Source organism: Astyanax mexicanus, chromosome 13 (assembly GCF_023375975.1).
Source record: "Astyanax mexicanus isolate ESR-SI-001 chromosome 13, AstMex3_surface, whole genome shotgun sequence".
Taxonomy (NCBI): domain Eukaryota; kingdom Metazoa; phylum Chordata; class Actinopteri; order Characiformes; family Acestrorhamphidae; genus Astyanax; species Astyanax mexicanus.
In genome coordinates, this window is record NC_064420.1 from 9,663,886 (window position 1) to 9,679,810 (window position 15,925).

The window sequence follows — 15,925 nt, forward strand, 5'->3', positions numbered from 1 at the left end:
TGACCTGTCTGATTAAATGCAAATACTCTTTGAGTGATGACAGAACAGTTGTCGAAGAAGGATGAAGTCATATTTGCATTTTGGATATCATTGTCTTTACTTTGTTAATACTGGGTGGGGTGTGTGGCTTCAATGCAAATCAAATAGGTGTGTGCTTTCACTGCCAGTCTGCTACACAGCAACTACAGAGAACGGTTAACCATTGTTAGTTATGTATCTCCAAACAGAAACAAATGTGCAAAGATGAAGCTATGGTATCAAAACAACTGCATAGTTTTGTTAGGTGGGAAGCTTGTCCATTGTTTCCCCATTCCCCATCATTAGTATGTTATGGCTATCTCTATAACATTTTACTGTTAACAGTTTTCCTGTTTATTATCTTTTATAGGGCTTCTCTGCTGTATACGTTGCTTAGGTCAAAGTACAATCTCTGCTTTGTGAAGGCGTGCCACTGAATTACAGTAAACAGGTTAAGCTAATTCTAATGTCCGGTTTATGAATTTAGTATAAAAAAGCAGTACACAAAAAAATTTGTGTAAGGTGTGGATGACAGTTCTTGTAAAAATTATTGAGTGTGCGTAATGCCACAACAAAAAAAGTCATTTAAAAATGACACAAACCTAATATTGCACATGGGATGAAAGCTGTACTTTTCTGCTCACAGCTGCAATCTACGATCAGCCACAGGTCAGCTGATCCTTCTTCTGCCAGGTGGGGAGCAGAGTGCAGGTAGATGAGGAGCAGAGCGCTGAGGAGATACATATTCTCACAGTCAGTTTTATTCTAGAAGAAAAGGAGAAGCATGTCCATTAGTCGTGAAAACTGGTCAGCTTTGTCCATGTAAGTTGAATTTCTTATTTCTTATTTAGTTTATTTATTTATACTAATTATGTTGCTGTTTATTGCATGATGGTCCCTCTTGCTTATCTGACTTGTCTTTCTGGAAGTATATCTTACACATCATATTATTAGAGATATGTTTATAACTGTTGAACTGATGCAGCCACTGCAAATATGAATATATGTTTTTCATAAACTGCAGTACTCTTTTTTTTTAATTGACTTGTTTCAGTGTATGCCATACAAAGAAAGCCCTCAGATTTATAATAAATGTGATAAAAATATACATATAACATACACAATAACAATTAGTAATAGAAAAGTGCTTTACAGCTCTTTCTGTTATTTTATACAGTAAAAAATGTCAAATGAAGCTTTGGATTTGTTTTAGAAAATTGAAGATTTTTTTAAAGCTATAACACTCTTGACAAACAAATAACATGCATAACAAATAACATTGCATTACCTAAGTTCATTGTATTTGAAAAACAGTAACTTCTCAATGATCAAGCTATTGGTGAAGCCACAGCAAGAGTATATGCATAGTAGTGTTTGTTTGACTGTTTATTGTTAGATTGTTCTCAGTATTGTTGTGTGTTTAGACTTGCCCAGCAATGGACAATGGAAGATGAAGAAGAAGTGGAGAGAGAGAGGAGGAGAAAAACAAAAAGTTCTGTGAGTGACGTGGATCAAGACAATGTTTTTAGTGATGACACTGAAGCTCAAAACACTAGGTGAGAAGGTGCTTTTCCTACTGAAAATACAGTCTGTTCACACTTTTATTAGTCCTCAGCTAAATTCAGTTTAAACTGACATAGTAGCCAAGGTATGTTTGTGCAGAGCTCAGAGCAACAATGACGGCACTGTTCAGATGGAGTGTTCTTATCATTATCATAAAAAGAATGTCATAAATGCAAATGATAGTCATAATTCAGAGACAGTGGTATTTTATGCCATCATAAAATGATGTAACGCACTGAAATTGTGTGTCGTGTGTACACTAGTGGTGTGCAGTGGAGCCAGAGAAGGGGTGACAATAAATGCATGCAAATAATTACATAATTTTTAATCAGGAAATATATATCATAGCTATTGTAAGTGTAAGAATTTATTTTATAAATTAACTAAAAAAAAAACAGCAACTAATTCAAAACATTAGTTTGTGTTTTTTAGTTGCTACAGGACTCTTATCTGACTGACAGCGGTTTTAACCAATCAAAGCTTTTTAAAATGACATCTGCCCAAACGTGACTGCGTGACCCTTCTGCTGATTTTAAGAAGGGTGTAGTAATGAATCTATTAGCAAAGTCAAAGGACAGTCTAACCAATCAGATTCATGATTTTGACTCCGGGGGCGGGGCCATGGCTGTGTAACCCCTTCTCAGCGCTGTGTTGAAGGTGCTACGTGTTGCTTAGTGTAAAACGGAGCTCATGCTGGGTTAGTTCAATCGTTAGCTAACTATCATGGAATTGAGACTGTGAATCAGAGAGATATTGTGTCATATCATATTAAAAAGCCTTTTTAAAGGCTATCCTTCAATGTGAATCTGATTCACAATAAATGGCCGCCTGACTGTATTGGAACATTTGAGTGTAAGGTGTGTTAATGTTGCTAAATAGTACTGAATGTCTATGCTCAGTTAAATTTGGGTTTTGCCTGTGCAGACTGTGTGTTTATGGTTAGAGGAGTAACCAAAATGAAAACCAAAGAGTCCAGTTGTCAATGGGTTAAAAACGAGCAATTATAATGCTGAGAGAAGATGGTAAACCAATCAGAGCCATTGCACAAATATTGGCCATACAACCGCTTGGAATGTCCTGAAGAAGAAAGTCGTCACTGGTGTACTAAGTAACTGAAAAGGAAACCCACAGAAAGAAATACCCTTATACTTTTAGTGACATCAACAATAACGTCCAGACACATTAGTAAAGGTATCATGCAGTGATTTATTAGTGTTACTAGGTCTCAAATGTGCGTAGGGAGCAGGGGCCTCATGTACTATAGGTGCGTATGCACAAAAACATAGCGTACGCCATATGTCACGCTCACGGTCAGATGTACTACATTTGACTTGAACGTGAGAAAGTGCGTTCCCCCACGGCACTTTCGTTTCGGGCATACGCATGTATTGTGTTTTTGTCATTTGGCGACACTTAGAGGCGATGCATTGAAATTACAACTATTAAGATATCCTTTATGCACACATTGTAGTAAGCATTATTTGGTAAAATAAAGTAAATTAATCAGACAATTTCATTGGCTTACAGAAATAATTGTTCAACGTGTTTCCACTTAGCCTAGATTATATAAACATGCATAAAAGTTTGCGCTGAAATTGTTGGAGATGGCAATGTTGGCATTATTGGAAATGGCCAAATTCAGTAAGAGCGCATTTACCATTATGTTTTCTTGGCCCATGATGATGAGCGTTTTAGATTTCCAAGAGCATAAGAGGATAAGAAAACACTGAAAGTTCCAACATGGCACCTCAAGGCAAAGAACTCTCTGAGGATCTTAAAAGACGAATTGTTGTGCTTACATGAAGATGGCCAAAGCCTTAAGGCCAGCAAGTCTTAAAACTGAGCTGCAGCACACTGGCCAAAATTATCCAGTGTTTTAAAAGAGCAGGGTCCACTCAGAACAGACCTCATGTTGGTCATCCAAAGAAGCTGAGTGCACATGCTCTCATGTCCAAATTCTGTATTTGAAAAGATCTACATTGCTGTAGAGATTGAGAAAATGGGAGGTCAGCCTGTTAGTGCTCCATACACTGCTCACTACATCAAATTGGTCTACATGGCTGTCACCCTGAAAAGCCATGTACACAAGAAAGCCCTCAAACAGTTTGCTGAAGACATGTAACCAAATTACATGGATTACTGGAAACATGCCCTCTGGGTTGATGAGACCAAGATTAATTTGTTTGGTTCAGATGGTCTCAAGCATGTGTGGCGGCAATCAGGTGAGGAGTACAAAGATAAGTGTGTCATGCCTACAATCAAGCATGGTGGTTAAAATGCCATGGTCTGGGGCTGCATGAGTGCAGCAGGTGTTGGGGAGTTACATTTCATTGAGGTACACATTAATTGAAGCAGAGCACGATCCCCTTCCTCCGGGAACCGGGTCTCAGGGCAGTGTTCCAGCATGTTAATGACCCCAAACACACCTCTAAGACGACCACTGCTTTATTGAAGAGACTGAGGGTAAAGGTAATGGACTAGCCAAGCATGTCTCCAGACCTAAACCTAACCTAACCTAACATCTTTGGGGCATCCTCATACGGAAGGTGGAGAAGCACAAAGTTCCAAATATCCACCAGCTCTGTGACGCCATCATGGAGGATTGAAAAGCTTTCCATTGGCAACCTGTGAAGCTCTGGAAAACTCCATGCCAAGAAGAGTCAAGGCAGTTCTGGAAAATAATGGTGGCCACACAAAAAAATTACACTTCATGAACTTACAGTGAGGGGTGTACTCATTTCTGTTGCCAGTTTTTAGACATTAATAGCTGTATATTGAGTTATTTTGAGGGAATAATAAATTTACACTGTTATAGAAGATGAACACTACTTTTCATTGTGTCAAAGTGTCATTTTGTCAGTGTTATCCTTTAAAAAGTTATACAGGGGTTGAACAATGAAACTGAAACACCTGGTTTTAGACCACAATAATTTATTGTCCCGACGGACAGCTCTGGTGGAAACAGGAGAGTTGAGGAGCACATTGAATTCTGTCGTGATTTGATCAGCCGTGGTTTTATGTTTTTTGGATACAATCCGGGTTAGCACCCGAACATCCCTTACAGACCAGCTTCCTCTTGCGTCCACAATTAATCCTGTTGGATGTGGTTCGTCCTTCTTGCTGACATTACCCTGGATACCGTGGCTCTTGATACATCAAAAAGACTTGCGCCAGCAAGACGTGCACCAACAATTTGTCCTCTTTTGAACTCTGGTACGTCACCAATAATCTTGTGTGCATTGCAATATTTTGAGCAAAACTGTGCTCTTACCCTGCTAAATGAACCTTCACACTCTTCTCTTACTGGTGCAATGTGCAATTAATGAAGATTGGCCACCAGGTAGCTCCAATTTAGCCATGAAACCTCCCACACTAAAATGACAGGTGTTTCAGATTCAATGTCGAATCCATGTACTTAAATATCTGCAGAAATGTGAGGGGTGTACTCACTTTTGTGATACACTGTATAGTGATGTGAAAAAGTTTTTTCCCCCTTCATGATTTAATTTTTTTTTTTTTTGCATTTTGCAATATTTCAGGTCATCAAACTAATTTAGTTATTAGTCAAAGATAGCATAAGTAAACACAAAATGCAGTTTGTAAATGAAGATTTTTATTATTAAGGGAGGAAACCTACATGGCCCTGTGTAAAACAGTGTTTTTACCTTAACATAATAACTGGTTGGACCAACCTTGGCTGCAACAACTGCAATCAAGGGTTGCAATGAGTCTTTCACAACGCTGTGGAGGAATTTTGGTCCTCTCTTCTTTGCAGAATTGTTGTAACTTCGTCACATTGGAGAGTTTTTAAGCATGAATCACCTTGAACAGCATCTTAATAGGATTCAGGTCAAGACTTTTACTAGACCACTCCTCTTTGTTTTTCTTCAGCTATTCAGAGGTGGACTTGCTTGTCCTCCTGCTGCAGAACCTAAGCTTCTTTCAGCTTGAGGTCACAAACAGAATTCTCATTCAGAATTTGTTTGTAGACAGTAGAATTCATGGTTCCATTGATCAAAGCAAGTCTTCCATGTAAACATGGAAGTCTTCCATGTCAAGCAGCAAACAGCCCCAGACCATCACACGGCCACCACTATTTGATGTTCTTTTTATGCCAGATATAATAGAACACACAGTCCACAGAGTTTAGGGTCTTCAGGATGTTTTCTGGCAAAATTGAGATTAGACTCAATGTTCTTGTTGCTCAGCAATGTTTTTGGTTGTGGTTTTTGATCTCTATCCTATGGTGAAGTCCTAAACACTGACCTTAACTGAGGCATTTGAGGCCTGTTCTTTGGATGAGGCCTTTGATGTGTTTTTGCTTTGCTCTTGGGGTAATTTAGGTCAGGCAAGCAAACATTTTTACACCGGGCCATATAGGTTTGGATTTTCTTTACTTCCTTAATAATAAAAACCTTCATTTAAAAACTGAACTTTGTGTTTACCTGTGTTGTCTTTGAATAAGATTTAAATTTGTTTGATGATTATTGATGTTTGTTTGAGAGACAAACATGCTTAATAAGAAATCATGAGCAAAACAAGAAGCAAGAAGCAAACACTTTTTCACAACACTCTACACACACAAACCTCACCATCAACATTGAAAGAAACAAATTTGTAAAGGCAAATGTATTAATTATAGTCTCAAATTGTTTAAAAATGTATTTCTGCTTCTGGCTGCATGTGCAAAGCAAAATACCATAAATGTCATTTAACACTGCACTTAGTTTAAGCATTAACATAAAAAAACAATATATAATATATTTGATTATATATTTGATATTTTGATTATTTTTCTATTAAAGTATTTATGGTAGTGGTTATAATACCCAACCGTGGCTGATCCTGCACTGTTGCTGGACAATTCTGCAGACAAAACTTTAGAAGCATATTTAGAGGTCATTCAGATTCATTAGCTAAGAGTAAAGACTAATGAAGAGGCTGGTTAGTGACATTTGGACTGCTGAGATACATATATTACAGCCAGGGCTTGCTTTGCCTTGGATACTGGAACATTACAGTGAATGATTAGTAAGGATTTTTTAGTAAGGGCTATTTCTTAGCCCTTAATAATGAAGGGATTCAGGGCAATTATAAAGGTCCCTGATGTTATTTACAGGGGCTTAGTGATTATCGTATTGACCATGCATGCTACTTTTTTGTCCTTTGTGAAAATTACACTGCACAAGCTACTCTTTTTAACAAAAAAATACATTTGTCCAGTTAAAGTAACTGAAATATTACAGAAATGCCACATTACGTCAGAGAGAATTTTAAGCTAGGCTGAATTTATGCCATTACAGTATACTGACTATACAAGTTGTTTAAATAACATATAGTGGCCTATAAGATGTGTTGTTTCACTGGACAGTGTAATTTTTGTAAAATGGGGGGGTATTAAATTCATGTCTAATATGTCTATATTTTCTGAAAATATCTGATATAACAGCTCAATTCTAATTCTTTAGGTTAAAGGTGCTTATTCCTTTAAACAGCTATAACATGTATTTATATCAGGCTACAAACAGGGCTGCTTTATGAATTAATGCAACGCAACTATGTCTTAAAAGCATTTGACACTGTTTTACTCTTATTCAGTGTAGGCAGACCTTTTGCTAATAATACTTTTATATTTTTTTCCACTTACTTTTGAAGTTAACTGATCATTTATCAGTTTTAAAATCTGCTATTTCTGTTTTAGTGCTTTTTAAAACATGCTGATCCACAGCGTAGAGGCTATAAAACTCAAACTATGCGGCCTTTCAACACAGCTTTAACCCAAATATCTAAAATAAAATGATGTAGCCTAAAATGCACACTTGCTGCTCATCCAACACTTCTCATTTTTGACCATTTGCTGTTTTATTATCCATTGCTCATCATTCTCATGTAATAGAGCTAACATTACCTCCATCAACTCAAAGTCCCTGTGTTATCCTAACTTTACTAACGTTACCTCCATCACCTCAAAGTCCCTGTGTTATCCTAACTTTACTAACATTACCTCCATCACCTCAAAGTCCCTGTGTAATCCTAACTTACTTTACTAACATTACGTCCATCACCTCAAAGTCCCTGTTTTCTCCTAAATTTATTAACGTTACCTCCATCACATCAAAGTCACTGTGTAATCCTAACTTTACTAACGTTACCTCCATCACCTCAAAGTCCCTGTGTAATCCTAACTTTACTAACGTTACCTCCATCACATCAAAGTCACTGTGTAATCCTAACTTTACTAACGTTACCTCCATCACCTCAAAGTCCCTGTGTAATCCTAACTTTACTAACATTACCTCCATCACCTCAAAGTCCCTTTGTTATCCTAACTTTACTAACATTACCTCCATCACCTCAAAGTCCCTGTGTAATACTAACTTTACTAACATTACCTCCATCATCTCAAAGTCCCTGTGTAATCCTAACTTACTTTACTAACATAACCTCCATCACCTCAAAGTCCCTGTTTTCTCCTAACTTTATTAACGTTACCTCCATCACCTCAAAGTCCCTGTGTAATCCTAACTTTACTAACGTTACCTCCATCACCTCCAAGTCCCTGTGTTCTCCTAACTTTACTAACGTTACCTCCATCACCTCAAAGTCCCTGTGTAATCCTAACTTTACTAACGTTACCTCCATCACCTCCAAGTCCCTGTGTTCTCCTAACTTTACTAACGTTACCTCCATCACCTCAAAGTCCCTGTGTAATCCTAACTTTACTAATGTTACCTCCTTCACCTCAAAGTCCCTGTGTAATCCTAACTTTACTAACATAACCTCTATCACCTCAAAGTCCCTGTGTAATTCTAACTTTACTAACATTACCTCCATCACCTCAAAGTCCCTGTGTTATCCTAACATTACTAACGTTACCTCCATCACCTCAAAGTCCCTGTGTAATCCTAACTTTACTAACGTTACCTCCATCACCTCAAAGTCCCTGTGTAATCCTAACTTTACTAATGTTACCTCCTTCACCTCAAAGTCCCTGTGTAATTCTAACTTTACTAACATTACCTCCATCACCTCAAAGTCCCTGTGTTATCCTAACTTTACTAACGTTACCTCCATCACCTCAAAGTCCCTGTGTTCTCCTAACTTTACTAACGTTACCTCCATCACCGCAAAGTCCCTGTGTAATCCTAACTTTACTAATGTTACCTCCATCACCTCAAAGTCCCTGTTTTCTCCTAACTTTATTAACGTTACCTCCATCACCTCAAAGTCCCTGTGTAATCCTAACTTTACTAACGTTACCTCCATCACCTCAAAGTCCCTGTGTAATCCTAACTTTACTAACGTTACCTCCATCACCTCCAAGTCCCTGTGTTCTCCTAACTTTACTAACGTTACCTCCATCACCTCAAAGTCCCTGTGTAATCCTAACTTTACTAACGTTACCTCCATCACCTCCAAGTCCCTGTGTTCTCCTAACTTTACTAACGTTACCTCCATCACCTCAAAGTCCCTGTGTAATCCTAACTTTACTAATGTTACCTCCTTCACCTCAAAGTCCCTGTGTAATCCTAACTTTACTAACATAACCTCTATCACCTCAAAGTCCCTGTGTAATTCTAACTTTACTAACATTACCTCCATCACCTCAAAGTCCCTGTGTTATCCTAACATTACTAACGTTACCTCCATCACCTCAAAGTCCCTGTGTAATCCTAACTTTACCTCCATCACCTCAAAGTCCCTGTGTTCTCCTAACTTTACTAACGTTACCTCCATCACCTCAAAGTCCCTGTGTAATCCTAACTTTACTAATGTTACCTCCTTCACCTCAAAGTCCCTGTGTAATTCTAACTTTACTAACATTACCTCCATCACCTCAAAGTCCCTGTGTTATCCTAACATTACTAATGTTACCTCCATCACCTCAAAGTCCCTGTGTAATCCTAACTTTTCTAACGTTACCTCCATCACCTCAAAGTCCCTGTGTTCTCCTAACTTTACTAACGTTACCTCCATCACCTCAAAGTCCCTGTGTAATCCTAACTTTACTAACATTACCTCCATCACCTCAAAGTCCCTGTGTAATCCTAACTTTACTAAAGTTACCTCCATCACCTCAAAGTCCCTGTGTAATACTAACTTTACTAACATTTCCTCCATCACCTCAAAGTCCCTGTGTAATCCTAACTTTACTAACGTTACCTCCATCACCTCAAAGTCCCTGTGTAATCCTAACTTTACTAACATTACCTCCATCACCTCAAAATCCCTGTGTTATCCTAACTTTACTAACATTACCTCCATCACCTCAAAGTCCCTGTGTAATACTAACTTTACTAACATTACCTCCATCACCTCAAAGTCCCTGTGTAATCCTAACTTACTTTACTAACATTACCTCCATCACCTCAAAGTCCCTGTTTTCTCCTAACTTTATTAACGTTACCTCCATCACCTCAAAGTCCCTGTGTAATCCTAACTTTACTAACGTTACCTCCATCACCTCAAAGTCCCTGTGTAATCCTAACTTTACTAACGTTACCTCCATCACCTCCAAGTCCCTGTGTTCTCCTAACTTTACTAACGTTACCTCCATCACCTCAAAGTCCCTGTGTAATCCTAACTTTACTAACGTTACCTCCATCACCTCCAAGTCCCTGTGTTCTCCTAACTTTACTAACGTTACCTCCATCACCTCAAAGTCCCTGTGTAATCCTAACTTTACTAACGTTACCTCCATCACCTCAAAGTCCCTGTGTAATCCTAACTTTACTAACATTACCTCCATCACCTCAAAGTCCCTTTGTTATCCTAACTTTACTAACATTACCTCCATCACCTCAAAGTCCCTGTGTAATACTAACTTTACTAACATTACCTCCATCATCTCAAAGTCCCTGTGTAATCCTAACTTACTTTACTAACATAACCTCCATCACCTCAAAGTCCCTGTTTTCTCCTAACTTTATTAACGTTACCTCCATCACCTCAAAGTCCCTGTGTAATCCTAACTTTACTAACGTTACCTCCATCACCTCAAAGTCCCTGTGTAATCCTAACTTTACTAAAGTTACCTCCATCACCTCCAAGTCCCTGTGTTCTCCTAACTTTACTAACGTTACCTCCATCACCTCAAAGTCCCTGTGTAATCCTAACTTTACTAAAGTTACCTCCATCACCTCAAAGTCCCTGTGTAATCCTAACTTTACTAACATAACCTCTATCACCTCAAAGTCCCTGTGTAATTCTAACTTTACTAACATTACCTCCATCACCTCAAAGTCCCTGTGTTATCCTAACATTACTAACGTTACCTCCATCACCTCAAAGTCCCTGTGTAATCCTAACTTTACCTCCATCACCTCAAAGTCCCTGTGTTCTCCTAACTTTACTAACGTTACCTCCATCACCTCAAAGTCCCTGTGTAATCCTAACTTTACTAATGTTACCTCCTTCACCTCAAAGTCCCTGTGTAATTCTAACTTTACTAACATTACCTCCATCACCTCAAAGTCCCTGTGTTATCCTAACTTTACTAACGTTACCTCCATCACCTCAAAGTCCCTGTGTAATCCTAACTTTACCTCCATCACCTCAAAGTCCCTGTGTTCTCCTAACTTTACTAACGTTACCTCCATCACCTCAAAGTCCCTGTGTAATCCTAACTTTACTAATGTTACCTCCATCACCTCAAAGTCCCTGTTTTCTCCTAACTTTATTAACGTTACCTCCATCACCTCAAAGTCCCTGTGTAATCCTAACTTTACTAACGTTACCTCCATCACCTCAAAGTCCCTGTGTAATCCTAACTTTACTAACGTTACCTCCATCACCTCCAAGTCCCTGTGTTCTCCTAACTTTACTAACGTTACCTCCATCACCTCAAAGTCCCTGTGTAATCCTAACTTTACTAACGTTACCTCCATCACCTCCAAGACCCTGTGTTCTCCTAACTTTACTAACGTTACCTCCATCACCTCAAAGTCCCTGTGTAATCCTAACTTTACTAATGTTACCTCCTTCACCTCAAAGTCCCTGTGTAATCCTAACTTTACTAACATAACCTCTATCACCTCAAAGTCCCTGTGTAATTCTAACTTTACTAACATTACCTCCATCACCTCAAAGTCCCTGTGTTATCCTAACATTGCTAACGTTACCTCCATCACCTCAAAGTCCCTGTGTAATCCTAACTTTACCTCCATCACCTCAAAGTCCCTGTGTTCTCCTAACTTTACTAACGTTACCTCCATCACCTCAAAGTCCCTGTGTAATCCTAACTTTACTAATGTTACCTCCTTCACCTCAAAGTCCCTGTGTAATTCTAACTTTACTAACATTACCTCAATCACCTCAAAGTCCCTGTGTTATCCTAACATTACTAATGTTACCTCCATCACCTCAAAGTCCCTGTGTAATCCTAACTTTTCTAACGTTACCTCCATCACCTCAAAGTCCCTGTGTTCTCCTAACTTTACTAACATTACCTCAATCACCTCAAAGTCCCTGTGTTATCCTAACATTACTAATGTTACCTCCATCACCTCAAAGTCCCTGTGTAATCCTAACTTTTCTAACGTTACCTCCATCACCTCAAAGTCCCTGTGTTCTCCTAACTTTACTAACGTTACCTCCATCACCTCAAAGTCCCTGTGTAATCCTAACTTTACTAACATTACCTCCATCACCTCAAAGTCCCTGTGTAATCCTAACTTTACTAAAGTTACCTCCATCACCTCAAAGTCCCTGTGTAATACTAACTTTACTAACATTTCCTCCATCACCTCAAAGTCCCTGTGTAATCCTAACTTTACTAACGTTACCTCCATCACCTCAAAGTCCCTGTGGAATCCTAACTTTACTAACATTACCTCCATCACCTCAAAATCCCTGTGTTATCCTAACTTTACTAACATTACCTCCATCACCTCAAAGTCCCTGTGTAATACTAACTTTACTAACATTACCTCCATCACCTCAAAGTCCCTGTGTAATCCTAACTTACTTTACTAACATTACCTCCATCACCTCAAAGTCCCTGTGTAATCCTAACTTTACTAACGTTACCTCCATCACCTCAAAGTCCCTGTGTAATCCTAACTTTACTAACGTTACCTCCATCACCTCCAAGTCCCTGTGTTCTCCTAACTTTACTAACGTTACCTCCATCACCTCAAAGTCCCTGTGTAATCCTAACTTTACTAACGTTACCTCCATCACCTCCAAGTCCCTGTGTTCTCCTAACTTTACTAACGTTACCTCCATCACCTCAAAGTCCCTGTGTAATCCTAACTTTACTAATGTTACCTCCTTCACCTCAAAGTCCCTGTGTAATCCTAACTTTACTAACATAACCTCTATCACCTCAAAGTCCCTGTGTAATTCTAACTTTACTAACATTACCTCCATCACCTCAAAGTCCCTGTGTTATCCTAACATTACTAACGTTACCTCCATCACCTCAAAGTCCCTGTGTAATCCTAACTTTACTAACGTTACCTCCATCACCTCAAAGTCCCTGTGTTCTCCTAACTTTACTAACGTTACCTCCATCACCTCAAAGTCCCTGTGTAATCCTAACTTTACTAATGTTACCTCCTTCACCTCAAAGTCCCTGTGTAATCCTAACTTTACTAACATAACCTCTATCACCTCAAAGTCCCTGTGTAATTCTAACTTTACTAACATTACCTCCATCACCTCAAAGTCCCTGTGTTATCCTAACATTACTAACGTTACCTCCATCACCTCAAAGTCCCTGTGTAATCCTAACTTTACTAACGTTACCTCCATCACCTCAAAGTCCCTGTGTTATCCTAACTTTACTAACGTTACCTCCATCACCTCAAAGTCACTGTGTAATCCTAACTTTACTAACGTTCCCTCCATCAACTCAAAGTCCCTGTGTTATCCTAACTTTACTAACGTTACCTCCATCACCTCAAAGTCCCTGTGTTATCCTAACATTACTAACGTTACGTTCATCACCTCAAAATGTTACTACCTGTTACACTTTCCTGTTCAGTCTGTCCCTCGTTTCCTCCATCAAGCCTGCTCTCCCGGTCTGCTGCTGCTGTCAACTGCGCTCAACACTGAACGTACCCCGCAGAGAACTCTAGAACCAGCGGACACACACGTGCTTTCGCTTGTAAACATTTGGGTATACACTGGCAAGCCCACGCTTTCTTCTTCACACACACAATGCAAAGTAGGTAGCTCTGAGGAGAAGGGCGTGACTAATTTGCTATACAGAGAAACCTGGAATGGAGTAGACTGGAACGGCGTGGCAATTCTAATCGCAATGCACTGTACTTTGGGCAGTGTGATGGAATGTGCTGAACCTGATATTCTCCTCTCAGTGAGCATATCTGAGAAGCTGAGTGTGTGTTTTCCTATCAGGGAAGCAGTGTGTGTGTGTTAAGGAATGCGCGTCACTGTTTTTCTGTCTACTATCTGGCGCCAGGGTCATTTTTCCCTACAGCCTGCGGAATATTATGGTCTTGAGAACCAGCCCGATATGCTCACTAAGGGGTTATGTCAGACCACCTGTCAGAAGAAGTTGACGTGTTACAATGATGGCACTATGCCCATATTAGGGAGTAAGGTAGTAAGGCTTGGGAGGATCTAAGGGGTATAAAGAGAGTGTGGCACTCTTCCAAAGGAGGAGATTCTGTATTCTTACATGTGTCTTCTCAATAAATCTTGTTACTCATTTTGATCCAGACTCAGAGACTCTGCAACTTTATATTCCTGTCACTATTTCCACCACACGGAAAACAGCCAAAACAATAAAACCAGGAAGTTGCCCAAACTATAAGACCAGCACGTAGCGAGGTACAACAGGGAAAACGGGACAGCTGGGCTAACAAACTAGAACAAAAGACTGAGAAAAGAAAACAGGGCAAATAAACAAATACGGAAAGACAGGAACATAAGGGAGGACACTTTGTAACGACAGCTAACAGGCTGGAACCACAGGAAGACACAGAACGTGATAGTGACCATTACTCGGCAAAGAGTGGAGGAGAGCAGCGTGCTTATAAGCTGCTCTCCGCAGCTGAAGCCAGTCTGTGATCAGGGCTGAGCAGCCGTGTGTGTGTGTGTGTGTGTGTGTGTGTGTGTGTGTGTGTGTGTGTGTGTGTGTGTGCTCTGAAGGAGCGGATGTCCTTATATGGGCATAGTGCTCCTCTCTGAGAGTGCCGGAGAGGGGGCGTGGTTACTCAGGCCTGACAGTGCAAGATTGTTTATGGTAGCATTCACCCACAATAAGCCACACTGCAAAAGTGTAAACCTGTTCTAAGGGTTTTTAACACTAAAATAATATATAATAAAACACACTCTGTTATGACACCACAGTTTACTAAACCACAAACAAAGGCAATGGTTGCAGGCTGATGGATGGCATAGATGAGGCAGTTTGTTGAAGTGGCCACCCTGCTTTTCTCAATCCTCAGAAGCATCCCCTCTCAAAGTCTGTCAACTGGGTGAAATGTCTCAATGCATATAGCTGTCAGAAATCTCTCACCAAGAGGTACACTACCCAGAAGTAGGGTGACCAGACGTCCTCTTTTTCCCGGACCTGTCCTACTTTTAAGACATAAAAAAATGTCCAGGGGAATTTCAAAATCGTCCGGGATTTTGTTTGACTGCCGTGGTGAAAATAGTGACAGGAATATAAAGTTGCAGAGTCTCTGAGTCTGGATCAAAATGAGTAACAAGATTTATTGAGAAGACACATGTAAGAATACAGAATCTCCTCCTTTGGAAGAGTGCCACACTCTCTTTATACCCCTTAGATCCTCCCAAGCCTTACTACCTTACTCCCTACACAATATAATTGCATAGAACAAAATGTAATTAAATAATAGTCGTCATTGATTATAAATCATCACACGTCATTAATTATGAATCATGTCAATAAACACATTCCGTCACACTACCCCCTTTGATTCTAAATCAAAAACATTTATCCCAAAATGAATATCAGCATCTAGCCTCCCTCAATTCCCCTTGAGGAAAACACTAGCATCCGGATTAGCATTTTTAAGACAGGTCTGATTAACTGTGTTATATGTGTCTGTGTATAACTCAAAAACAAATGGATTAGCTGCAGCATAACAAGTATTGTTTCCACCTGATGTATGGGCTGTGAAATTGGCATATTGCCAAAAAATGTTCTTTCCTGGGTGTCTGAGATACCCTTTATCAGGACCATCGGAGCTGTCCCTTGTAGTCAGAAATAGTGTCCCCATGATGGCCAGCAGGCAAGCCAGCCCCAGTGCGATCATCACCACTTTCCTGGGGTTGATTCTCTCCATCATCTCCTAGGCTGCTGTTTCTTCGGGTGTAGTCGGTGCCTTCTTGCAGTGAGTGTGGTGTACCC

General features: G+C 39.6%; 1 protein-coding gene and 1 long non-coding RNA gene across 10 annotated transcripts in view; one reads left to right on the forward strand and one right to left on the reverse strand.

The window, feature by feature from the left end:
• The first annotated feature begins 661 nt into the window (after positions 1-661).
• Positions 662-15,925, forward strand: part of lad1 (ladinin) — a 44,561-nt gene continuing 29,297 nt past the window's right edge. Inside the window, exons 1-2 of one of the 2 annotated variants that reach the window (XM_049463060.1) lie at positions 662-840; positions 1,443-1,574. In XM_049463060.1, the coding sequence (XP_049319017.1) occupies positions 803-840; positions 1,443-1,574 (170 nt within the window). In that variant the 5' untranslated portion in view covers positions 662-802. The remainder of the gene's footprint in view (positions 841-1,442; positions 1,575-15,925) is intronic. The other variant, XM_022681796.2, reaches the window with a different exon arrangement.
• Positions 6,457-13,634, reverse strand: LOC125780631 (uncharacterized). Of its 8 annotated transcripts, none has more exons than XR_007423877.1 (4): positions 13,544-13,634; positions 12,414-12,993; positions 9,457-10,420; positions 6,457-8,457 (listed from the first exon to the last, which is right to left on the reverse strand). It is a non-coding gene; the product is annotated as an uncharacterized LOC125780631 (long non-coding RNA). The 8 variants fall into 8 exon arrangements; XR_007423874.1 differs by having other exon boundaries at positions 12,414-13,281; XR_007423876.1 differs by lacking the exon at positions 13,544-13,634 and having other exon boundaries at positions 9,457-9,696; positions 9,745-10,420; positions 12,414-13,515.